The following is a 25,849-nucleotide window of genomic DNA, read 5'->3' on the forward strand; positions in this document are numbered from 1 at the left end:
ACTGGTCTGCACTAGGATGATGCAATTAACCTGCTACCATCATGCCTATGTGCATTAATAAGGCAAGTCACTGCTTGGGTGCCGGTGATGGGAGCCTTTGAAGACAAGGAATAACATGCTAATTTTAGCGCCAAAGGGCAGAGCGATTAGACACTAATTTAGAAAACACATTCTTTTCTCTCTTATGGGTTAGGAATATTTCAAAGGAAAATTAATCAGAAGTGAATCCAATGTCTAAATTTAGTGAGGATAAACAATACAAGAAAATGAGCGAATATTTGTGGTGTATGTACATGAATATGTATGAGGTGAAGAGTGACCAAAATACCATTAGTCAATGCTAAATCTTCACTTAATTGGCCAGAAGATGCACAGGAAAATGATCATATGTTGAAGGGTCATCAGCTCCCAGCCAGGGTATATAAAGGGCCCAGTGTGGGAGGAGGACATTCACACCTGAGAACATCCAGCTCCTCTCAACAGCCCAACCCACGCCAGCCTCAGACACCACCATGACCGGCTCCTGCTGCGGCTCCACCTTCTCCTCCCTGAGCTACGGAGGAGGCTGCTGCCAGCCCTGCTGCTGCCGCGACCCCTGCTGTTGCCGCCCCGTGACCTGCCAGACCACCGTGTGCCGCCCCGTGACCTGCGTGCCCCGCTGCACGCGCCCCATCTGCGAGCCCTGCCGCCGCCCGGTGTGCTGCGACCCCTGCTCCCTGCAGGAAGGCTGCTGCCGCCCCATCACCTGCTGCCCCTCGTCGTGCACGGCTGTGGTGTGCAGGCCCTGCTGCTGGGCCACCACCTGCTGCCAGCCTGTGTCTGTGCAGTCCCCCTGCTGCCGGCCTCCCTGCGGCCAGCCGACCCCTTGCAGCACCACCTGCAGGACCTACTCCTGCTGAGATCCCAATGCCCCCACAGAGCAATACGCTGAAGCCTAAACATCTATCTGGTGTTTTTAAAAAGTTAAAAGAAAAATAGATATTTTTTCGCAAGGTGACAATAGTGATTTCTACCATCTGGATACAGCCTGGTGTAAGCAGACGTCCATTACCACCCTCACCCAAATTTTCAGGTGTCTACATCAGCCTTAGTCATTATGGATAGTAAATAGACCTTTAAGAATTCCTGGGGTGGACTTTGCAAACACATTCTACAACCTGATGGTTTTTACTGCTCAAACTGTCACCATTATCTTTTGCAATGTGTTGCTCACTGTTGTCAATAAACTAATTTTTCCTGGCATAGCAGACTGCCCTGCTCCCTGATTTGTTTGTTAGTGCATGTTTATTAGCGTACACAGATAAGCAAGATTTTGGAACCTGCACAAGGGAACCAAAGCTCAACGTAAGCAAAACCTTATCCATAGAAATCTCATCTATTCAGTCATTCAGGAATTGTTTATCAAGGGACCTCCAGTTGACAGGTGCTGCCTGATTAGTGATGAACAAGCTACATGCCTTGTGTCTTAGAAGCTTATGGTCTAATGGAATAGACAAAAGGAAAGACAATGTTCATGAAGAGGGGTAGAAGTGGGAATAGCATATGCCAAGCCCAGAATGACCACTGGTAGTAAACTGACCAGCACAGCGCATCTCATCTTCTTACCACAGTTCCTAGAGTAGCATTTTTCGAAGTGTGGCCCATGCGTCATACACAATAGAATCTCTTGCAATTACCTATTAAAATGCACATTCTTAGGCCCCAAACCAAACCTAATGAATCAAAATCTCTGGGAGTGGGGCCCAAGGCTGTTTATTTTCTATCACTTCCATGTAATTTATTAGAATTTCAGGACCATTATTTCAGAGGAAGACCAGGATTTGAGCTCCTTGAGGGCTTAACAAGCATGGCCTGGAAGCCTTCCAAGAATAGTCACCAGGACAAGCCACAATGAAGACACCCAAAGTGAAGAAAAAAATGTAATATAATAATAAGTATGAAACAGCACCTGCTAAACTGTAATCAGAAGAATCGGTTTGGCAGAGAAGTGAATGTAAATGAACGTGCAAAAAAGCAGTATCTTGAGTTTGTCATAGGTGGAATAAAATGACAACACAAAAAGAGAGACAAAAAGTAAGAGATAAGGGATGAATAAAAAGTGAAGAGGGGAGGCAAGGCAATGAATAGGAGGAAGAGTGAAGAGGAAGATGATGGAGGTGATGAGAAAGACAGAAGAGGAACAGAGACAGGCACTAGGATTCCTGGTACAAGTATTTGGTATTTGAAGATGTTACAGGAGAGCTAGGCTAGTCCTCAGATTACCCACGTGGCTAGGAAGTGTGTGCACATCAGGTGGTCTGCTGCCTGTCCTTTGCCCATCTCTACAGATCCATGTCTCACTGCTCCCCACTAAGATTCACTTCAAGCAACACTGACCTTATAGTTATTAAACATTTGCAGTTCCAAATGTTTTGCTTTTCCTCATGTTCTTTCACTTATCTGTTCTTTTACACACTCTTTCTCTTCACCTTCATCACCTACTTAACTCTGATTCATTTCCAAGATTCAATTCAGTCTTCTCCAGTAGTCCTGTCCCAACCCCTGTATCACACAAACCCATGTGCAAATGCATACACACACACACACACACACACACACACACACACAAGTTAGGAGCTGTCAGCAAGTTCCAATAGCTTACCTCCCTCCCCATAAGGCATTGTATTGAGATTATATGTTTTTTTGCCTCCAAGGAGGGGACCACAGTTTGTTTTTGGCTTCCAATACTGAGCTCAACGTTTAATATGTAGCCGGTACTTAATTTCTGTTTGTTTAGTTGTCAAAATAAAAGGAAATTGTCTTTACCACAAGAATTTTAAAAGGTAGATAATTATTTATAGCAAAAATTTTGGCATTAGTGTAACTTAACCTCTCTGACTCTCGAGTTTTCTCATCCGCAAAATGGGAAAAGCAACATTTACCAATGTAGATTGCTAGGGAAGTTAAATAACAATTACAACTTTTTATGTATGCAAGATGCCTGGCACATAGTTAAATGCCCAGTAACATTCATTTATATTCCTTTTGGTGCATTTGGACATCACTGTATCGAACAGGCTCAAAAGATGTGCTATCTATTACATATCAACTCATTGGGAATGGGAACAAATTCAGGGGAGGGCTTTACTAACCAAACTTGAATTGTAATTTTTTTTCAGGATAGTCCACATCTACCAGTAAGAATAGATTTTCTAATAAATATAATGAAGAAGGCAAAAAAAAAACCCCACAACAACTTGGCATCAGATTAAGGCTGTCTCAGAATGAAAATAATCTTTAAAAATTCATTCTACAAGTCCACAGGAATGAGTCCTAGATTATAGGATTTATGAATAGGAGTGCAGCATCAGGTAAAAGAAGGATTGAGCAACATGTAAGTATCTGATGGTTCGACTCTTTCTTTCACATTGAACCTTCCAAGGGAATTAAACAACTCAAAGCTGTAATAGACCTCAAAAGATTACTTTGCCTTCCCTGACTTTAGGCAAATGAATATCTAAAAAACTCAGATGAAATTTTTAAAAAAATTCTAGCAACAAATTCCACCAGTCCCCTGATCATTTAGTTTTTCTGTCTCTCACAACTAAACTATTTTCTTTTCTAATTATATCTAATTAATTATATCCCTTTCTCTGTCTTCCATGTTTGTATGGATTTTATGATAAGCCAGCCTCTGAAGAACACCAGGCACTGAAGACTCTGCCCATTTTACAGATGAGGAAACCTGGCTAAGGGTAAGTCATTTACTCTAAGTTAGACAACTGCAAAGAGGTGGAGAAAGGACTGGAATCCTTCTTTATCTTCTCCATTTTCCTCCTGCCCTGTGCCCATCAATATTCCTCATCCCATCCTTGACTCTTATGATTGGAGGATATTTTTAAGATTATTTCTGAGAACGAAGTCCTTAAGCAATGTATATTCTAATTTTAGAATTTTAATAATTTTCCTAACATCTAGTGGCTTCCAGACTAGTTCCTAACAAAATATAATTCATAAAACTATTAAGAAGAGGGCATGGCCCACCATCACAAGAGGTCACCAACACTACATTCTTTATCTATCCGACTACAAAAATCTCACAAGTTATTTTCACTGTGCTTCAGATTTACTTGTTTCCATCCTGGTGATTATGCACTTGAAGAATGTGTGGAACTTGAATAATATGACTAAAAATGTCCATGTGGTAAAGACCAGGGATACACCTCTTGTCCAATAGCTTAGGACTATTAATGTGCTACAGCAAGGGAGACCACATAGCTGAGGACCATGGGGCATCCTCCCAAACAAAGGAGGAGAAATGTTATTATAAAATGTTGAGGAATGGTGGGGTAAAATTACGTGACACAGTGTTTTCATAGGCTCAAGAAAAACAGGGCTGTGTATAAAAAATAATTAACACCAGACCTGAGCTGTGAAACAGACTTATGGTCCTCTTTCACTGGAAACTGTATAGTTGAGACAAATGGGGAATGTTGTGTCTGAAAGTCACTTGTCTGAAATTCTGTACCTGGGTTGGGTACTGAGGTTGCTTCTCTGTCCAAATGACTTAGATCCTGTCTAGGCAAGAGTGGAATGTTTCCTTCTTACTGATGTGGCTTGGAAGAGCAAGGTTTCTAACAGCCTATAATTTTAGAAAACAGTATTTCTTAGTACTGTGTTCTTTTGTTAACAAAAGCAGTGGATTTACAGACATATTTCTCTTTTTAGTTTGGCATCTCTGTATACATTCCAAAACAAAGAACAGAGTGCTAAACCATGTATCAAGTGAGTACTTATTTTATTTCACTAAAGGGAATAAAACTTTTTAATAACTACTGCTACATGTTATCTATTTTGAGTGACTCCGAGTTGGAAAAAGACTGGGAGACATCACCAGTGTTTCTACTCCACAGAAGACCTGTGGTATTGCTAAATATTTGCCATTCTTTGATCCGTACGACTTTGGAGGAATTCATTTTGTAAATCTGGTCTTCCAAAAACTGTGATGGACTATGATGGATCATAGACTCAAAGGCCTTCAAAGATCAGGGATATGATAGACCAAAGGGTGTATTTTTAAAAAGAGAAAACAAAACAAAACACACGTCAGAGGTAAATTTGCACTGAAGACCATCAGCATTCCTTGGACAATGTTATCTTTAATCTACCTTCCAACTCTAAATTTATTTTCTGTATTCCTATTTGTCTTTGCTATGGCTGGAAAAGACAAAGCTATTTTATTGGTCACCAGCTCAACTAATTCCCCTTGTCTTTTTCATAATGCCACCTTCCCACCTCATAAGCAAACAAAACCCTCAGCCAACAAACTAAAGAAGCTGTGACAGAAAGATAATTGATTCGTTTGTAGATATTGTCCATAGATTTTTAAGTATGTAATACAAAGTGCATATGTCAAAGCAAGAAAGCAAGAAATAGCCCAATTTCAATTTTATTTCTAGGACAATAATCAGGGAAGGGCATTCAGAAAGGCACAGAATGAATGAAATCCCCATTTAGTTTGACCTTATTGTTCCCAGAAAAGTTCTTTCCCTTTAATTGCTTGATTTATCTTTGTCTTGCCTTACTAAAATTTGTGATTACTATGTGATAGGAAACTATTTGAAAGCTATTTTTCTTTCCTTTCCCTCTCCACCCCCAAATAGTACAGTACCATCTACATAATAAGTGTCTCATAAGTGTTAATGAGTTATAAACCAACTCAGATTACTAAAATAAAATCAGTCTAGCAGCTTTGGTGATGATTTTCTTATAAACAAGGTTAGGCACTGTGTCATTAAACACTGGGCCATTCTTTCCATAGCAGAATCAATACACATCTGCTCTTATGAGCCATTTTGGTTTTTTAGAAATTCTTGCTTGATCTCAATGCCAATCAGAAACCCAGCCTGTGACTCATGAACATTCCAGTCCCATGCTTAAGTCACGGATGGCAGCGAACAAGAGGAAAGTGTGATGGTGGCTGGATTCTTCAAACTTGCACCTTCTCACATGGCATGGCCTGGAAGGACTAGCTGATAGATGAGCAATTGTTCTGATGATATACATGACCAGGTATTCCGTTCTAGGGAAAAAGCAGACAGGTAGAAAACAAAGCATTCTTTAGTGATTTAGGGATCGCTGCCTCAGCAGTTAAATCCAGAGTTCTCATTTCAATGGGCAGCTACAACTCCAGGAAATGACCTCATGTCCTGGGGGTCATCAGCATCCAGCTAGGGTATATAAAGAGCCCAGAATGGAACGAGGACATTCACACCTGAGAACATCCAGCTCCTCTCAACAGCCCAACCCACACCAGCCTCAGACACCACCATGACCGGCTCCTGCTGCGGCTCCACCTTCTCCTCCCTGAGCTACGGGGGAGGCTGCTGCCAGCCCTGCTGCTGCCGCGACCCCTGCTGCTGCCGCCCCGTGACCTGCCAGACCACCGTGTGCCGCCCCGTGACCTGCGTGCCCCGCTGCACGCGCCCCATCTGCGAGCCCTGCCGCCGCCCGGTGTGCTGCGACCCCTGCTCCCTGCAGGAAGGCTGCTGCCGCCCCATCACCTGCTGCCCCTCGTCGTGCACGGCTGTGGTGTGCAGGCCCTGCTGCTGGGCCACCACCTGCTGCCAGCCTGTGTCTGTGCAGTCCCCCTGCTGCCGGCCTCCCTGCGGCCAGCCGACCCCTTGCAGCACCACCTGCAGGACCTACTCCTGCTGAGACCCCACCTCTCCCCTCAACGCACGAAACATTCGCAGGTGCACAGAAGCTTGTGCAGACTCTCCTACCCCTTCTGGATCAGATGAGAGGCTCCACCTTTGCAGCCTAGCTGATCCTCAAGCACGAATTCAACAATAACATCCTATCTATTTCCCCACATAATTATGCAGCTAATCCTGGCCCTCTCTGACAATCTTGAGAAAAATTCCAGCTTTCATCATTCGAATTCCTGGCTTGAAAAAAAAAACAAGTAAATAAAAATCAAAGCTCCTCTTGAATAGAACTCTGTCCCACTGACTCATCACCCTTTTTTCTACTGTTTCAAGGTTCTCAGATGAGATTTTTTTCTTCCAGGATAATACTATTTGTATGCTGTATTTTTGCACTGTAAAAAAAAATAAAATTATTTTTCTGGGGAAGCAAACACATTTCTTTTTATTTATTGTTTATTGCTCTTCAAAAGCTCATATTTAGCTTACATTACAGCATGCAGAATCAGAAGAACGAAAGGAGAGATTTTCTAAGGGCCATTTTTGAGCTTTAGAATAGGAACAACTCAGGTGGAAGGTCTATAATTTTAATAGCATTTCAAATAAATCTGATCATCTCGTGATTCACCTTCATATTTCAAGTCGCAGGTTTTATGGTGATGCTGACGAAATGGTGAGACTACAGTAGGTCTCTGTAAACATAAACTTGACTTATGAATAATTCACACACATGATAAGGGGGAGGAAGTCTAAGTTAAGTTATAGCCCTATTTGTTCACCAATGTAGGAAACTGTACGGTAATTGATGTCAAACAGGACCTGGGAATCCCTAGCCACTGAACATCCTATCCTGGAGGAACCACTATCCCATCTTCTCCATGGTTCCCGTCAGCACCACCACAGCCAGTTCTACTTCCAGTGGAGTGGCTGCTGCTGAGAAGACAGGGAGAAATGAAGCCTTGGTTGTAATCATCCTAGTTTTGAGCTCCGCATACATCTTACCATTTAAACAACTGCAATGCGGTTGAAATGCTGATAACATTAATCCATACTGCATATATTTTTGATTTTGTTAAATACTTGTATGTTGGTAAGGAAGGCTAACCACTATCATTTTCCTGATAAATATCTTTTTAGTTCCTAGCATGTGATAGAAAAGAGGTTTCTTTGATTGTTCAGCATGTATTCCTGGGCATATCTACCTGCCCGTTGAGAGAAGTGAGGCAAGGGAAGCTTTGTGAAGGCAGGGGTCTTTAGTCTTTTTAATTTAAATTTATTTCAAGTTCAGGGGTACATGTGCACGTTTGTTATATAGGTAAATTGTGTGTCATAGGGTTTTGGTATACAGATTATTTCATCACCCAGGTAATAAGCATAGTAACAGATGGCCAGGTGCAGTGGCTCAAGCCTGAAATCCCAGCACTTTGGGAGGCTGAGATGGGTAGGTCACTTGAGGCCAGGAATTCAAGACCATCCTGGCCAACATGGTGAAACCCTGTCTCTACTAAAAATACAAAAAGTAGCTGGGCATGGTGGCATGTGCCTGTAATCCAAGCTACTCAGGAGGCTGAATCAGGAGAATCGCTTGAACCTGGGAGGCAGAGGCTTTGGTGAGACAAGGTTGCGCCACTGCACTCCTGCCTGGGTGACAGAGTGAGACTCTGTCTCAAAAATTAATTAATTAATTAATTTAATTAAACAAAAGCATAGTAACAGATAGATGGTTTTTTTATCCTCACCCTCTTCCCACCATCTGCCCTCAAGTAAGCTTCAGTATCTGTTGTTCCCTTATTTGTGTCCATATGTACTCAATGTTTAGCTACCACTTATAAGTGAGAACATGCCATATTTGGTTTTCTGTATCTGTGTTAGTTTGCTTAGGATAATGGCCTCCAGCTTCATCCACATTGCTACAAAGGACATAATTTCCTTTTTTTATGGCTGTATAGTATTCCATGGTGTATGTGTACCACATTTTCTTTATCCAGTCCACCTTGATGGGTATTTAGGTTGATTCCATATCTTTGCTACTTTGAACAGTGCTGCAATAAACATATGCATGTACATGTCTTTATGGTAGAATGATTTCTATCCCTCTGGGTCCATACCCAATAATGGGATTGCTGGGTTGAATGGTAATTCTGTTTTAAATACTTTCAGAAATCGCCAAACTGCTTTCCACAATGGCTGAGCTAATTTACATTGAGGGCCAGGATCTCGACTAACTTTGTTCACTACTAGATTCCCACTGATCTGCACAATATTTGGCACATTGAGTATAATCAGAAATGATGTGTCGAATGATAAATGAGTAAGTTCTAAGGGGATTGGTTAAAAGAGAGAAAGACATTATCATTCCATCCCAACTCTCAACTCATGCTGGATATGCATATTCTTAAAATAAAACAATAAACCAATCATGAAGAAAGATCTTTTTTCTGGAAATATGGTAAAAGTTTCTCAACAAGAAGACTGTTATATTCAAAACCTTTACATTTGCAGTACGTGCACAATGGAGTTTTATCTTTTTTAACGGTTTGGTAATTAACCAATGGATAGGCTCACAAGTCTAATTTCTTTCTATATATTCTTGATCACTGTTTTCAAAATTCATTAAGTACATCTGTTTTTCTCCTCTCAGAGTTTTTCTTGTTAGCCTTCTAGAGACCTCCTTATTTAAAAGTGTTTTCTCAAATGGACAATGCCTTGTTTCCCCTCAAACCTATCATTATTATTGGATCTCATTTATTCCCACAGTCACCCCATTCTCTGGTTGGCTGAAGCGGCTGGTGCAGATCTGGGTAAGCCTGTAAGAAACCATGCAAGTGGTGTGATCAATAAGAAGGCTTACACTTGAACCTTCAACTTCAGATCTATTAGGCTGGTGCAAAAATAATTGTAGCTTTTGCCATTGAAAGTAATGCCAAAAACCACAATTACTTTTTGCACCAACCTAATAGAACAGTCTTAGTTGTAAAGGAAAAGGTCAGAACCAAGTAAATTAAGAGGCAAAGACTCAAAAGTGATTGAGTGACATAATTTGCCTACAAGTCATGACAGTTTGAAACAATTAAAAATGACAATTGGTTCCATAAGCAGAAATGAGCCCCAGCATAGCACACAGGGAGATACTGAAGACACAGAGGTGTGGGCCAGATGAGGCCCGAGAACACGTTCAAGTGGGATCACTACTGAAGGGTTTTGTTATACCGCAAGACTGCAACCTTCCTCTACATAGACTTGTTTGACTTCCTCACCATATTGGTGGCTTTGTTCACAATACCCCATGATCATTCAGTGATGCCCAACTATGACACTATCTCCTTAGGGTATGTTTAGACATTTTCAGAAGGCTGAATAGAAGGTAATTCTTCCCATTCCTGAGGCTGTTGGTAAGACATAGAGTCCTTTCAACCGACTCTAAAAATTAGACATATCATAAATAACAACTGTTTTCAAAGTAAATACACTGTAAAAGCTCCTAAATAAAACAGACATTCCTTAATACCTGGGAATGTGGTACCTACAATCCATTCTTTAGCTACAGTGAGTTCTTCAGCTTTTTGGGCTGATAAATAATGTTCCCACAGATACTTCTGGAATGAGTATTGACTCCAACACTTACTAGGTACATGACCCTGGGTAAGTCACTTATCTGGTTCCTTATGTGTGAAATGAGAAATAAACAATATCCACATCCTAAGAATGTTATGAAGATTAGATTAATGCATGTATTTTTTAATATGACGCTTGGAACATAGTTACAACTTAATGATACTGGCTATCATGAAGATTACAGTGAAATTTACCTTGGTCTGGAAAGATACAACCGTAGAAATCAATGAACATATCTCTAAGACAAAAACCACTGGATGACGGAAACCTACTAAAATGCATTCTTGTACCTCCAAAAAGGGGACAGGAAAATTCTTCTTTTACTGAGAAATCCTGACTTTTAAACTATCCCTGTAGTATTATCCTCAACTTGTTTTGCCCAGGAAGCTTAGCAGTGGCAAAGAATGCTAACAACTTGAGGTGCTCGCTTTACTTCAACTGCTAGCAAGTAATAACCCTCAGAGCATGCAGAGCACGACAGCTGCTTTGTGCTATCAAAACAGCAACTAGCAAAAGAGTCACTGAATTATAACGATAATTGGAGACTTTGAAGTTAGGGTCATTAAATTCATATTTGAACCATAAATAGCAAAATATAATGGGTCTACACTAAATAAGGAAAATAGACTTTTATGTGTACCTGAGCATCTAAACAATGTCTACAAAACTTACTAATCTGCTGGTGTTATTTCAGGAAGAATAAGTGAAAACAAGGAAATGACCTTGTGTCCTGGGGGTCATCAGCTCCCAGCCAGCGTATATAAAGGGCCCAGAGGGGGAGGAGGACATTCACACCTGAGAACATCCAGCTCCTCTCAACAGCCCAACCCACACCAGCCTCAGACACCACCATGACCGGCTCCTGCTGCGGCTCCACCTTCTCCTCCCTGAGCTACGGAGGAGGCTGCTGCCAGCCCTGCTGCTGCCGCGACCCCTGCTGCTGCCGCCCCGTGACCTGCCAGACCACCGTGTGCCGCCCCGTGACCTGCGTGCCCCGCTGCACGCGCCCCATCTGCGAGCCCTGCCGCCGCCCGGTGTGCTGCGACCCCTGCTCCCTGCAGGAAGGCTGCTGCCGCCCCATCACCTGCTGCCCCTCGTCGTGCACGGCTGTGGTGTGCAGGCCCTGCTGCTGGGCCACCACCTGCTGCCAGCCTGTGTCTGTGCAGTCCCCCTGCTGCCGGCCTCCCTGCGGCCAGCCGACCCCTTGCAGCACCACCTGCAGGACCTACTCCTGCTGAGCCACCACCTGCTGCCAGCCTGTGTCTGTGCAGTCCCCCTGCTGCCGGCCTCCCTGCGGCCAGCCGACCCCTTGCAGCACCACCTGCAGGACCTCCTCCTGCTGAGCAGCCCGTTATCACGAAGGGCCCCTCAGAAGATGGCCAGGTCCATCCCGCTGCCCCTCAGGGCTTCGCCGCAGAGCAATACACGTTTCCTTGAGAAGCCCATTTCTCATCTCTTCATACTAGCTCACACTATGCATTGAAGACACCTTTTCAGACCAACCACAGATGAGAAATACTTTTCCTAGGACTCCAGTCTAACTCCTATATCATGTTGTCTGCTTTCTAATAAACTCAATACTCCTACCATAGAAATCACGGTCTTTATGATATTTTCTTCTGGGAGATTGTCTCTTTTTTTCTAGAGATACTCAAAGCAAGATGCAGAATAATCCTCTTATACAGTTCTCATAACTTAAGTCTGAGTAGTTTTCTTATAATCATTTTAAATGGCATTTATGGAGCACAGCTGAGTCAGGAAGATGGATACAACTATGACTTTATCATGTGTACAGAGTCACTTGTGCCCAGAATTCCAGGCATGCATTGAACACCTGAGAAATGTTCTGCAACAAGAAACACGCTGGGAGGCCGCACCTGGGTTGAAACTTACATTCCCAGCCTAATGGTGTGTTTACTGATCCGACACTTGTTGGAACATCATAGAACGCCCGGGGTGTTAGAGGTGGAAGAAGCCTTAGGCAACCTCTGGCCAATTACCTCTGTTTTTGAAGTTAAAGAAACATGAGTAATGTAAGAGTAAATAAGTTCCTTACTAATGTAATTATAATCCCAAAAGTTCAGAAAAGACCCTGGAGAATACAAGTTTCCTGCATTTAGACCTCAGGTCAAACACTTCTTAGTATGGTGAGAGACATGTTAATCACAAAATGGTTGTACATTCTACAACTTTATTTTACACTTCAATAGCCACACACACACATATACACACTTCCTAGGAATACATCTAACCAAGGAAGTGAAAAATCTCTACAGAGAAAACTACAGAACACGACTTAAAGAAATGATAGGTGACACAAACGAATGGAAAAACATCCCATGCCAATGGACTGGAAGAATCAGTATCATTAAAATGACCACACTGCCCAAAGCAATCTACAGATTCAATGCTATTTCTATCAAGCTACCAATGTCATTTTTCACAGAACTAGAAAAAACTATTCTGAAATTCATATGGAACCAAAAAGAGCCCAAATAGCCAAAGCAATCCTAAATAAAAAGAAAACTGAAGGCATCACATTACCTGACTTCAAACTATGCTATAAGACTACAGTAAACAAAACAGCATGGTACTGGTACAAAAACAGAAAGTTGTAAAATATAAAGTGGCATAGACAAAAGGAACAGAATAGAGAACCCAGAAATAAAGCCATGCTCATACAACAATCTAATCTTTGATAACATTAACAAAAATAAGCAATGAGGATAGGACTCCCTATTCAATAAGTGGTGCTGGGATAGCTGGCTAGCTCTATGCAGATGATTGAAACTAGACCCTGACTTTCACCATACAGAAAAATTAACTCAAGATGGATTAAAGATTTAAATGTAAGACCTCAAACTTTAAAAACCCTAGGAGAAAATCTAGAAAACATCATTCTTAACATCAACCTTGGGAAAGAATTTATGACTAAGTCCTCAAAAGCAATTGCAACAAACACAAAAATTGGCAAGTGGGACCTAATTAAACTAAAGAGCTTCTGCACAGTAAATGAAACTATGAACACAGTAAATAGACAACCTACAGAATGAGAGAAAATATTCACAAACTGTGCATCCAACAAAGGCCTAACATCCAGAATCTATAAGGAACTTAAACAATTGAAAAAGCAAAAACAAATAATCCCATTAAAAAGTGGGCAAAGGACTTGAACAATCACTTCTCAAAACAAGACATACAAGCAGCCAAACACACATGTGAAAAAATGCTCCACATCATTATTCATCAAAGAAATGCAAAATCAAAACCACAATGAGATACCATCTTACACCAGTCAAAATGGCTATTATTAAAAAGCTCAGTAACTGAAGCCCCATACTTTCAGAATAAAGAAAAAAATAGTAAAAAAACAACAGATGCTGACAAGGCTGTTGAGAGGAGAGAATGCTTATATGCTGTTGATGGGAATGTAAATTAGTTCAGCTACTATGGAAAGCAGTGTGGAGATTTCTCAGGAACTTAAAGTAGAACTATCATTTGACCCAGCAATCCCTTTACTTGGTCTGTAGCCAAAAGAAAACAAATCATTCTACCAAAAAGACACATGCACTTGCATGTTTGTCACAGTACAATTCACAATAGCAAAGACATGGAATCGACCTAGGTTCCCATCAGTGGTGGACTGGATAGAGAAAATATGGTACACATATACCATGGAATACTACTGACCCATAAAAAACAATGAACTCATGTCCTTCACAGTAACATAGATGCAGCTGGGGGCCATCATCCTAAGCAAATTAACCCAGGAACAGAAAACCAAATGCCATATTTTCTCACTGACAAATGGGAGTTAAACATCAGGTACTCATTGACATAATGATGGCAACAATAGACAATGGGGACTGCTAGAGCGGGGAGAGAGGGAGGAAGACAAGGGCTGAAAAACTATTGGGTACCACACTCAGTCCTGGGTGACAGGATCAATCATACCCCAAACCTCAGCATCACACAGTATACCCACATAACAAACTGGCACATCACACAATATACCACCTGAATCTAAAGGAAAAGTTGAAATAATGAAAAAAAAATTTGTTCATAATGTTATTGTTAAATGATAATGTGAAATAAAACTCTAGAGTTTGTTACACAAAATCTGTTGTCCATCACCATGAGAAATCTGTCTAAATCAATTTGAAGGCTTTTTTTTTAAAGGATGCTTCTCTAAGACCCCATTCTGTATTGCATGGGCTGTGGGGTTCTCAGTAGGGGTCTTGTTGTTATACACAGTCCTGACAGATATGCCTTCTGTCAGTTCAACAATAGCCTGACTCCCTTAACAGAGGTAAGTGCTCAATGAGAAGGTGCTCTGTTTCTTCCTTCCAGGTGCTTTTATTTTATTTCATGCTATTAATGGAACTTACCACTGAATAATGTTATTTCATGTGTATTGTTTGGTGACTAAGCAGAGAACTAACCATTTGCCGTAACAAATATGTTGGTCTTTGTTCTAAACAAAGTTTAGAATTTAGAAAGTACCAATGTAACATGACCTTTTGCTATATATACTATGGTATACATATAGTAAATATATATAGTATATGTAAAATACATATAGTAAAATATATACACATATTTGTATATATACATATATACTATATATAGTAAAATATATATAGTATATATATAAATATATAATATATTATATTATATATATTTTACTATATATAAATTATATTAAAATATATATATAATATATTATATATATTTTACTATATATGTAATATATATGCACCATATTATCGGCGGACCTGCCCCGATAATCACGTATGTTCTTTTCTATTTTGCTAAGCATCGGCTGGCTTGAGAAATAAAGGGACAGAGAACAAAAGAGAGAAACTTTAAAGCTGGGTGTTCGGGGGAGACATCACATTTTGGTAGGATCCGTGATGCCCCACAAGCCACAAAAACCAGCAAGTTTTTATTAGGGAGTTTCAAAAGGGGAGGGAGTACACGAATAGGTGTGAGTGACAGACATCAAGTACTTAACAGGGTAATACAATATCACAAGGCAAGTGGAGGCAGGGCGAGATCAGAGGACCACAGGACCGAGGCGAAATTAAAATTGCTAATGAAGTTTTGGGCACCACTGTCATTGATAACATTTTATCAGGAGACAGGGTTTTGAGATCAACCGGTCTGACCAAAATTTATCAGGTGGGAATTTCCTCTTCCTAGTAAGCCTGGGAGCGCTATGGGAGACTGGAGTTTATTTCACCTCTGCAATCTCGACCATAAGAGACAGGTACACCCCGGGGGGGCCAGTTCAGAGACCTACCCCTAGGTGCGCATTCTCTTTCTCAGGGACGTTCCACGCTGAGAAAAAGAATTCAGCGATATTTCTCCCATTTGCTTTTGAAAAAAGAGAAATATGGCTCTGTTCTGCCTGGCTCACCAGCGGTCAGAGTTTAAGATTATCTCTCTTATTCCCTGAACAATTGCTGTTATTCTGTTCTTTTTTCAGGGTGCCCACATTTCATATTGCTCAAACACACATGCTGTACAATTTTTGTAGTTAATGCAATTATTACAGGGTCCTGGAATGATATACATCCTCCTCAACTGACAGGATTAAGAGATTAAAGTAAAGACGGGCATAGGAAATCACAAGGGTACTGATTGGGGAAGTGATAAGTGTCCATGAAATCTTTACAATTTATGTTTAGAGATTTCAGTAAAGACAGGCATAATAAATTACAAAAGTATTAATTTGGGGAACTAATAAATGTCCATAAAATCTTCACAATCCACGTTCTTCTGTCATGGCTTCAGTCGGTCCCTCCGTTTGGGGTTCCTGACTTCCCGCAACACCATATACATATATAGTATACATACATATATACTGTATACATATATACTATACATATTTTACTATATATGTAATACATATGTATATATACATATATACTATATACATTTTACTATATATATAGTAAAAGGTCATGTTACTATATATGTGTATATATGTGTGTATATATATATTTACTACATATATATATTTAAGAAATACAAGACACTAAGTGCCAGACACTGTTTGTTCTTAGCACTTGACAAATATTAGCTCATGTAATCCTTACAATTCTGATATGAACTATTATTATGGCCCAAGGACACACAGCCAGTAAGTGGCAGAGCTTTAAATGAGCATTGTCCAGTTTCAGAATAAGTGGGGTCAGAAAATAGGATGTGATTTGCCACCAGTGTCAAACCGCAGAGCTGTCTGTGCTCTCACAACTCTGAGGCATGAATAACTGAAGCATGACCCATATTTTCTCTGTCTGAAAATGAAGTTTGGCTATGGGGTGTGGATAAGTGTCTTAGAGTGAATAAACACTAGAAAGGTTACTGAGTGATGCACAGATTATCTTTTTGGATCTTTATAAAGGGGAAAGACAGATCCTTATAAAGGGGAGAGACAGATCTTTGTAAAGGGGAGAGACAGATCTCTTTAGAATGACCTTGGGTTTGAAGTTTCTGCAGTAGAGAAATGAGTCTTGTTAAAGTGATGATTTAAGTCTTCCAAAGAGGGTCCCATTGCATAAAATGTGATTATCATGAAGACTCCACAGCAGCATGAAAATAAATTATGAGATAATATGTCTCGAAAAGAGCAGAATATACAACTCTTTACCTAGTTACCTCTGGTTACCACTTTGAAAAACAAAAATCCCATGTCCATAAACAAAGAAAAGAATGTAAAACAGGAGAGTCAAAGGTCTCTAGCGATGAGATTGTGCCTGATATCTCCCTCTTCTGTTTCCCTAATTGTGACTACCGGGTCCAGTCAATTTACATTCCTTTTAAAGTTTTGAAATTATGCTTGAAATTCCATTTGGGGAGCTTTAGATGTCCGGCCCCAAGGCACATTCTTTCAAATAAAGAAAATGATCCTGAAGTGATTCAAAACCCTGTCTGGTGACTAACAGGAGGAGTAAAGCTGAAAAGTAATGGGACTGTTTCCCCCATGTAGTTCCTGAACTGCCCCTGGCAACACTTCCTGAAGAAGCGCATCCATCACGCTTTTAGCAGTGCCACAGCAGAACACTGGGCAGCCTCCCAATGTGTCTACCCCTGAACAGTGTTCTGGATATGTGTGCAATGTTGGTTGAAAACCCCTTTCTTGTCACTTGCTAATCAGAGCACCTATGTCAAAGTATATATGCATATTTCTTTTTTGAGATGGAGTCTCACTCTGTAGCCCAAGCTGGAGTGCAATGGCATGATCTCGGCTCACTGCAACCTCCGCCTTTGGGGCTCAAGGGATTCTCTTTCCCCAGCCTCCTGCACAGCTGGGACTACAGGCACCTGCCACCACACCCAGCTAATTTTTTTGTATTTTATTAGAGTTGAGGTTTCACCATGTTTCCCAGGGTGGTCTTGAACTCCTGAGCTCAGGTGATCCACTTGCATTGGCCTCCCCAGGTGTTGGGATTACAGGCGTGAGCCACTGCGCCCAGCCAACAAGGTATATTCAGAAAAATTTCCCATTACAGAATTCTTCATTACATGCACAAGAAAGGCAACGCTAAAAAATGACATGTTTCAGAGATAAAAATCAGCATCTTATGACCAGAAAGACCAGAGTTGCACAGAACCTGAACTAGAGAAAAGAAAACATGCAAGGCAGTCTTGGAGGTTTTATTCCAATACTTAGTGGTTTGCAAAAATTTCTGTCTGTCCTGTACAACTCTATGAGCTGCTATCCTATTCAAGGCCTATGTATCCCACTATATCAAGTGATAATCAAACGTATTCCCAAGCAGACTACATGGGAGGGCTTGTCTAACCCTCGTGTGATTCACGTTTCACATGTAGGTGCTTCCAAGGACTTGAGTCCCCTATTAGGGTCAGGATAGGCTCTACTCAGTGTTCTATGTACTTCTCTGTTTTTAATTTCTTTTAAAAACTGAAGTTTTTTTAGACCGTTTTGTCCAGATTTGATCCAGTGTTATCTACTCAAAATAAGCATCAAGAGCTACTATCACCTCAAATGACGATGAGTTCTTAGATTTTCACCCAATATGAGTACATCCATACTTAGAGATAAAACAAGAGCTCTTTAATGAGATAATGAGTGTGTCACAAGCAACCATTAGTCAAAACAAAATTCTACTTAATTGGCCAAAAGGTAAACGAAAAGGGTCACCTGCACCCGGCCAGGGTATATAAAGGGCCCAGAGGGGGAGGAGGACGTTCACACCTGAGAACATCCAGCTCCTCTCAACAGCCCAACCCACACCAGCCTCAGACACCACCATGACCGGCTCCTGCTGCGGCTCCACCTTCTCCTCCCTGAGCTACGGGGGAGGCTGCTGCCAGCCCTGCTGCTGCCGCGACCCCTGCTGCTGCCGCCCCGTGACCTGCCAGACCACCGTGTGCCGCCCCGTGACCTGCGTGCCCCGCTGCACGCGCCCCATCTGCGAGCCCTGCCGCCGCCCGGTGTGCTGCGACCCCTGCTCCCTGCAGGAAGGCTGCTGCCGCCCCATCACCTGCTGCCCCTCGTCGTGCACGGCTGTGGTGTGCAGGCCCTGCTGCTGGGCCACCACCTGCTGCCAGCCTGTGTCTGTGCAGTCCCCCTGCTGCCGGCCCCCCTGCGGCCAGCCGACCCCTTGCAGCACCACCTGCAGGACCTACTCCTGCTGAGCAGTGCACTGACTGCCCGGAACGCGTAACTCACCTTCTGAAAAAGTCACACTCCCATTTCTCTACTTTAACAAACCTCCTGCCCTGAGCCCACAAAACCCCACATCAACCAAGCTGGGAACCGAGCACTGGGCTCATCTATTAAGACCTGGGCCATTCTGAAGTCTGTAAAAGAAGCAATTTCCTTCTTCTTAAGATTTCGTGCCATGTTTATTTTCTAATAAATATCTGTTCTTTGGCCTTGCAAAAAGCTTTGGTTTTATTTACTCATTCTAATATTTTGTATTAAATTAATTTTTTAATTAAAAAAACACACATAATTGTACATATTTATGGGGTGCAATGTGATGTTTCCATACATGTATACATTGTGTAATAATCAAGTCAGGGTGTTTAGCATATTCGTCACCTCATACATTTATCATTTCTTCATGGTAAGATCATTTAAAATCTTCTCTGATGGCTATTTTGAAATATATGATACAATATTACTAACCACAGTCACCCTACTGTACATTAGAATACCAAAACTTATCCCTCCTATCTACCTGTAACTTTGTACCTGTAGACCAATCTCTGCCTATCCTCCCCTCCTCTCACCCTCCCCAGCCTCTGGTAGTCACTATTCTACTCTCTACTTCTATGAGATCAACTTCTTTAGATTTCACATAGGAGTGAGAGAATGTGCTATTTGACTTTCTGTGGCTGGTTAATTTCACTTAACATAATGTCCCCCAGGTTCATCCATGTTGCTGCACATGACAGTATTTCATTCTTTTTCATGGCTGATAGTATTTCATTGTGTGTTTGTGTGTGAGTGTGTGTCACATTTTCTTTATCCATTCATCCATTGATGGACACTTAGATTGTTTTCATATGTTGGCTGTTGTGAATCGTGCTGCAATAAACATGGAAGTGCAGATATCTCCTCAACATACTGATTTCATTTCCTTTGCATATATACTCAGTAGTGGGATTCCTGGATCACATGGTCGTCCTATTTTTAATTTTTGGGGAACCCTCCATACTGTTTTCCATAATGGCTATACTACTTTACATTCCCTCCAACCTTGTATGAGTTCCCTTTTTTTCCACATCCACACCAGCGTTTGTTATCTTTTTGTATTTTTGATAATAGCCATTCTAATTGTGGTGATATGGTATCTCATTGCGGTTTTGATTTGCATTTCCTGATGATTAGTGATGCTGAGCACTTCTTCATATATGTGTTGGCAATTTGTGTGTTTTCTTTTGTGAAATATCTATTCAGGTCTTTTACCTATTTTTAATTGGATTTTTTATTATTATTCACTGTTGAGTTGTTCAAGTTCCTTATATATTCTAGATATTAACCCCTGGTCAAATGCATAGTTTGAAAATATTTTCTCCCAAATTTTTGCAATCTACTCATCTGACAAAGGGCTAATATCCAGAATCTACAAAGAACTCAAACAAATTTACAAGAAAAAAACAAACAACCCCATCAATAAGTGGGTGAAGGATATGAACAGACACTTCTCAAAAGAAGACATTTATGCAGCCAACAGACACATGGAAAAAAATGCTCATCATCACTGGCCATCAGAGAAATGCAAATCAAAACCACAATGAGATACCATCTCACACCAGTTAGAATGGTGATCATTAAAAGTCAGGAAACAACAGGTGCTGGACAGGATGTGGAGAAATAGGAACACTTTTACACTGTTGGTGGGACTGTAAACTAGTTCAACCATTGTGGAAGACAGTGTGGCGATTCCTCAGGGATCTAGAACTAGAAATACCATTTGACCCAGCCATCCCATTACTGGGTATATACTCAAAGGATTATAAATCATGCTGCTATAAAGATACGTGCACATGTATGTTTATTGCAACACTATTCACAATAGCAAAGACTTGGAACCAACCCAAATGTCCATCAATGATAGACTGGATTAAGAAAATGTGGCACATATACATGGAATACTATGCAGCCATAAAAAATGATGAGTTCATGTCCTTTGTAGGGACATGGATGAAGCTGGAAACCATCATTCTCAGCAAACTATCGCAAGGACAGAAAACCAAACACTGCATGTTCTCACCCATAGGTGGGAATTGAACAATGAGAACACTCGGACACAGGAGGGGGAACATCACACACCGGGGCCTGTTGTGTGGTGGGGGGAGAGGGGAGGGATAGCATTAGGAGATATACCTAATGTAAATGACGAGTTAATGGGTGCAGCACACCAACATGGCACACGTATACATATGTAACAAACCTGCATGTTGTGCACATGTACCCTAGAACTTAAAGTATAATTTAAAAAAAGTACCAAAAAAGAAAATATTTTCTCCCATTCTCTAGGCTGTCTCTTCACTCTGCTGATTTGATTGCTTCCTTTGCTGTGCAGAAGGTTTTAATTTTATATCATCCCATTTGTTTACTTTCACTTTTGTTGCCTGTGCCTTTGAGGTCTTATCCCCCCAAGAAAAAACCATTGCCCAACCAGTGCCATAAAATGTTTCCTGTGTGTTTTCTTCTAGTAGTTTTATTATATGTGGTCTTATATTTAAGTATTTAATCCATTTTGGGTTGTTTTTAAATGAGTTGAGAAATAGGGTCTAAATGTGCTGCTTGCCTACCATATGCAACTCACAGGCTATCTGGTATAAAATAGAAAGTAAAATTGAATTAAAAATGTTCCCATCTTCAAAAAGATTCTAGAGACATGGGTCATATTCACCTATAATTCATCTAAAAAGTAGAATATTAAAAAATAAAAGTACAACACTGTGTGGTGTCAACACAGAAGTCACTATTGGTTGGGGAAAATAAGAAAGATTGAAAAGAGAAGCTAACATTTTATATAGGTTCAGATTGTGGTGTCCAGATCACAGGGATGGCATTCTCAGCAATAGAAATAGTATGAGCAAAGGTGCGGAGGGAGGGGAACCATAGGGTTGTTCAGAGTATGGTTTGGCTGGGGGCACTGGATATATATAGAGTGATAGTGAAAGAAAGATTTGGAAAATTTGTATGCTTTGAATACTAGCCAACGGAGTACACCCTTAATGCAATAAGCAGTAAGGAGTTGTTGAAAGCTTTGGGGCAGGAAAATGGCATAACAAGAGCAGGGCATTGGGACAATTCTCATGATAGCTCCTTATAAAGACAGAGGTCAAAGGCCAGAGAAATGAGTCATAGAGAACTATACAGAAACTAATCAGGAAGATATTGCCTTGGTCAAGTGATTACAATAAGAGCTCAACTAAGATAATACCCATGGAATAAAGAAGACACAATGAGTATAGCAGATGTAGAAACCCAGAAAGTATATTAACTTAGTTGAATGTGGGAAACAAAAAACAACTAGGAGGCAAATGTGACTTATTCCAATTATAAGTCTCTGGTCCAGATACTTAAAAGAACTTTAACATATTTGTACTTATTTATTGTGTATTTAAAATCACTACTCCATAGTGTCATCTCTCTACCATCTAATATATCTATTCTTGTGCTATTATAAAATACCTTTTTTTTAGGAAAAAAGACAAAGACAAAGAGCCTTACTAACATTAATTGATTCTGAAAAGCAGCATGGTATAAAATAAAAAGAACTGGTCTAGGAACAAGTGATAGGAATTTTATACCCAACTCTTCTGGTTGTGTACTGTGTGAATGGAACAAGCCGCTTAACCTCTTCAAGACTCAAGAGTATTCTAACATCAACTGATGTTAAGTGAAAATGAAAAGTGCTCCATACCACATCACCAATGTTCCCATTTAGAACTTTGAGACTAAATGGTTCTATACTCAACTCTTTTCCTTGATTAATCCCTCCTATTGCTACTACACTGATTTTTATACTAGAGCAAGATACAAAACAAATAGATGGGACCTTGCTTTCTGTATAAGCCTTTAGTGCTCTGGGCATAGTAGAAGTTAATAAATATGTGCTATTTATAATAAGAATGATGTCAGTTTCTACACCTATAAAATTAAGTGGTGGAACAAGAAAATTTACTACATTTTTGATCTCCAACATTCAGTGATTACATATAACCATTTTCAACTTCATACCTACAGTCATGGTTACCATATGACGTGAACATCTTTACTGAAGCTGGCATGAATCACATTGTGATATAACCCCATTCCTGTACAAACAAATGCCACCACCTCATAAAAAGCTAACTATGTGTTTCTATTCATGATTGGAAGGGAGAAATAAACCTACGCCAAGTAGAAATAATATGTTTTTGACCAGCCTTTTTTCATTTATCTCATGTAACCCTAAACTCCCAGTGAAAATTACATTCTTTCTTCTGGCAATGACCAGGAATTGTTTTAACTTTTATTTTGCTGAAATTTTCCTTAATCTCTTTGCATTTATTATACTACACCTCTTGAACTATATTTGGTCACCCATTTTCTAACCTGCCTTATAAAGCAGATAAAAGTATTTTCTAACTCTTGCTTTTTCTTTGATTTATTCCCTTTCCTAAATTCAGTTGTCATGCTCTTTGGTCTAATATCTTTTCACAGGACACATGGTTTAGTAACGTGAAATGACATAAATTAAAATTAAATTCTGCCTTTGAAAAATTATATGCCAGATAATCCTTATACAAGTGATTTTTGTCTTTCATAGAGAAGTGTAAATTTCATTAAAATATTTTGCAATTTTTTTCCAATTACTGAATATGAATTTTAGCCTCTTCTTTAAGAGACATTGAAATTGAACAGGTTTTGTTTTATATATCCTCCTGAGTGATCATTGTTTCCTAAAATATGAATGTGAAGTTCAGGAGATATCACAGAAATTGGAAAGATTCCATTTCAGGGAAAAATCTATGAATTTCTATAATATAGAGTTTATCGGAGTTTCTATCTGGCTAATAAGATTATATCGAGAGAGGATAATCTTATTAGTCTTAAAAAATACAAAGCAGTCTTACATAAGGGCAATCATGATTAATAATTCTTTTCTGGAGACCTGAGGTTTGGTGAATATGATCTCCAAAATCACATCACCTTATGGGTGAGAGTCACTTTGTCAGGTGATATACCCACAAGCGCAAACCTGAAGCTGAAGCTCAAGTGGAAATTATACCATTGTTTGTAAACAAAATGTTAACATTGTTACCAAGGACAAACACATTTGGTGAGTGTTAGCTGAGCAATAAGGAAAAATCAATTTCGAGATATATTTAAAACAATTCAGCATTTGAACCATCAGAGGGCCCTAGAAAGGCTGGTTTAAAGAGTAACAAGATAAAAATGTTGCTCGCCACAAATAGAGGAATTGGCCCAGACTTATAAAAAGCCGGCAGTGGAACAGGCAGGCATAATTCAGAAACTCCTCCAAGCAACCCAACCTTCAGATCAACTCCTGACACCATGGCCTGCTGTCAGACCAGCTTCTGTGGATTTCCCAGCTGCTCCACCAGTGGGACCTGCGGCTCCAGCTGCTGCCAGCCAAGCTGCTGTGAGACCAGCTCCTGCCAGCCATGCTGCTGTGAGACCAGCTGCTGCCAGCCAAGCTGCTGCCAGACCAGCTTCTGTGGATTTCCTAGCTTCTCAACCAGTGGCACTTGTGACTCTAGCTGCTGCCAGCCAAGCTGCTGTGAAACTAGCTGCTGCCAGCCAAGCTGCTTCCAGACCAGCTCCTGCGGAACTGGCTGCGGCATTGGTGGTGGCATTGGCTATGGCCAGGAGGGCAGCAGTGGAGCTGTGAGCACCCGTATCAGGTGGTGCCGCCCAGACTGCCGTGTGGAGGGTACCTGCCTGCCCCCCTGCTGCGTGGTTAGCTGCACACCCCCAACCTGCTGCCAGCTGCACCACGCCCAGGCCTCCTGCTGCCGCCCATCCTACTGTGGACAGTCCTGTTGCCGCCCAGTCTGCTGCTGCTACTGCTCTGAGCCCACTTGTTGAAAACCTCCTTCTGCTGGGGATCCTGATAAGATGGCACCTTAAAACTAGCCAAATTAGAATCCTAACAATCTTCTGAACTCCAGTACCTATAACTGGGCTTGCAACCTCTCATCACACAGCCACATAAATTCCCTAGGATGTAAATTCATTTACAGTGGAAGACCAAAAATTTTTCCTAGACCTGGTTGTCAGCCAAAGTCCTACAATGTGAAAAGAGTTAGATACTATTTTACTATAAATATCACCTGAAATATTTCAACAGTTATTGAGACTTAAATTTAATAAAAGTTTTCATCTCTTCAATGATGAAGTTGTTGTTTGAACTTTCTTTGCTTTGGAATTTATTGAGAATATTGGGGTACTGGGATTTTTCAAAATATCAACATGACATGGCACTATGGTTTTTCTGTACTTTTGCTCTTTTAATGATGATATTTAACAGCAATTTTCCTTTGTTTTACCATTAAATGGTCCAATATTTTGCAGCCAAGACATATGATTAAAGGAACATGACAACATTTAGGAACTGTTTCCTAAGGTCCTCTCATGTGCAAAGTGGTGGGCTAGGTATTCCAACAGATTGATTCAGCTTCTTGAGGTTTTGCCAAATCTATTCATTCATCCATTCATATATGAGGTTGTATACAATTATTTCTGTCCTCTAAGATATACAAAAGCATAATAAAAATTGTGAAAGAATACAAACACAAGATTATAGAGTAATAGCACATAACAAATATACACATTTCATACAAGGTCTAGGCTCATAACTCCCATAGCCCTTTTATTGATGTTAGCGCACTTTACACTTCAGAAGCAGGCCTCAGAAAACAGAATCTCTCTCTCTCTCTCTCTCTCTCTCTCTCTCTCTGGCTCTCTCGCTCTCGCTCACTCACTTGCTCTTGCTCTCTCTCTCTCTCTGGCCTTCTCCCCACCTCTTTTCACCTGCTTCTTTTAC

The 25,849-nt window shown here is 40.7% G+C and overlaps 5 protein-coding genes across 5 annotated transcripts; all 5 read left to right on the top strand.

Annotated features, from left to right (window-relative positions):
- The first annotated feature begins 443 nt into the window (after positions 1–443).
- Positions 444–1,247, top strand: LOC101130972 (keratin-associated protein 2-1). The gene has a single exon (XM_004041797.3). It carries the CDS (start codon positions 513–515, stop codon positions 897–899), a length of 387 nt encoding a protein of 128 aa, XP_004041845.2. The 5' UTR covers positions 444–512; the 3' UTR covers positions 900–1,247.
- Positions 1,248–6,232: 4,985 nt separating this feature from the next.
- Positions 6,233–7,120, top strand: LOC101130614 (keratin-associated protein 2-1). The gene has a single exon (XM_004041796.5). It carries the CDS (start codon positions 6,310–6,312, stop codon positions 6,694–6,696), a length of 387 nt encoding a protein of 128 aa, XP_004041844.1. The 5' UTR covers positions 6,233–6,309; the 3' UTR covers positions 6,697–7,120.
- Positions 7,121–11,094: 3,974 nt separating this feature from the next.
- On the top strand, positions 11,095–11,896 carry LOC101130238 (keratin-associated protein 2-1). The gene has a single exon (XM_004041795.3). It carries the CDS (start codon positions 11,153–11,155, stop codon positions 11,537–11,539), a length of 387 nt encoding a protein of 128 aa, XP_004041843.1. The 5' UTR covers positions 11,095–11,152; the 3' UTR covers positions 11,540–11,896.
- A 6,631-nt stretch (positions 11,897–18,527) lies between these two features.
- KRTAP2-1 (keratin associated protein 2-1) lies at positions 18,528–19,214 on the top strand. The gene has a single exon (XM_004041794.3). The coding sequence runs from the start codon at positions 18,582–18,584 to the stop codon at positions 18,966–18,968; it is 387 nt and encodes a 128-aa protein (XP_004041842.1). The 5' UTR covers positions 18,528–18,581; the 3' UTR covers positions 18,969–19,214.
- Positions 19,215–24,280: 5,066 nt separating this feature from the next.
- Positions 24,281–25,197, top strand: LOC101129533 (keratin-associated protein 1-1). Its single transcript, XM_019026658.3, has one exon. It carries the CDS (start codon positions 24,358–24,360, stop codon positions 24,889–24,891), a length of 534 nt encoding a protein of 177 aa, XP_018882203.1. The 5' UTR covers positions 24,281–24,357; the 3' UTR covers positions 24,892–25,197.
- The last annotated feature ends 652 nt before the right edge of the window (positions 25,198–25,849 follow it).

The sequence above is a fragment of the Gorilla gorilla genome, chromosome 4 (assembly GCF_029281585.2).
Source record: "Gorilla gorilla gorilla isolate KB3781 chromosome 4, NHGRI_mGorGor1-v2.1_pri, whole genome shotgun sequence".
Classification (NCBI taxonomy): Eukaryota; Metazoa; Chordata; class Mammalia; order Primates; family Hominidae; genus Gorilla; species Gorilla gorilla.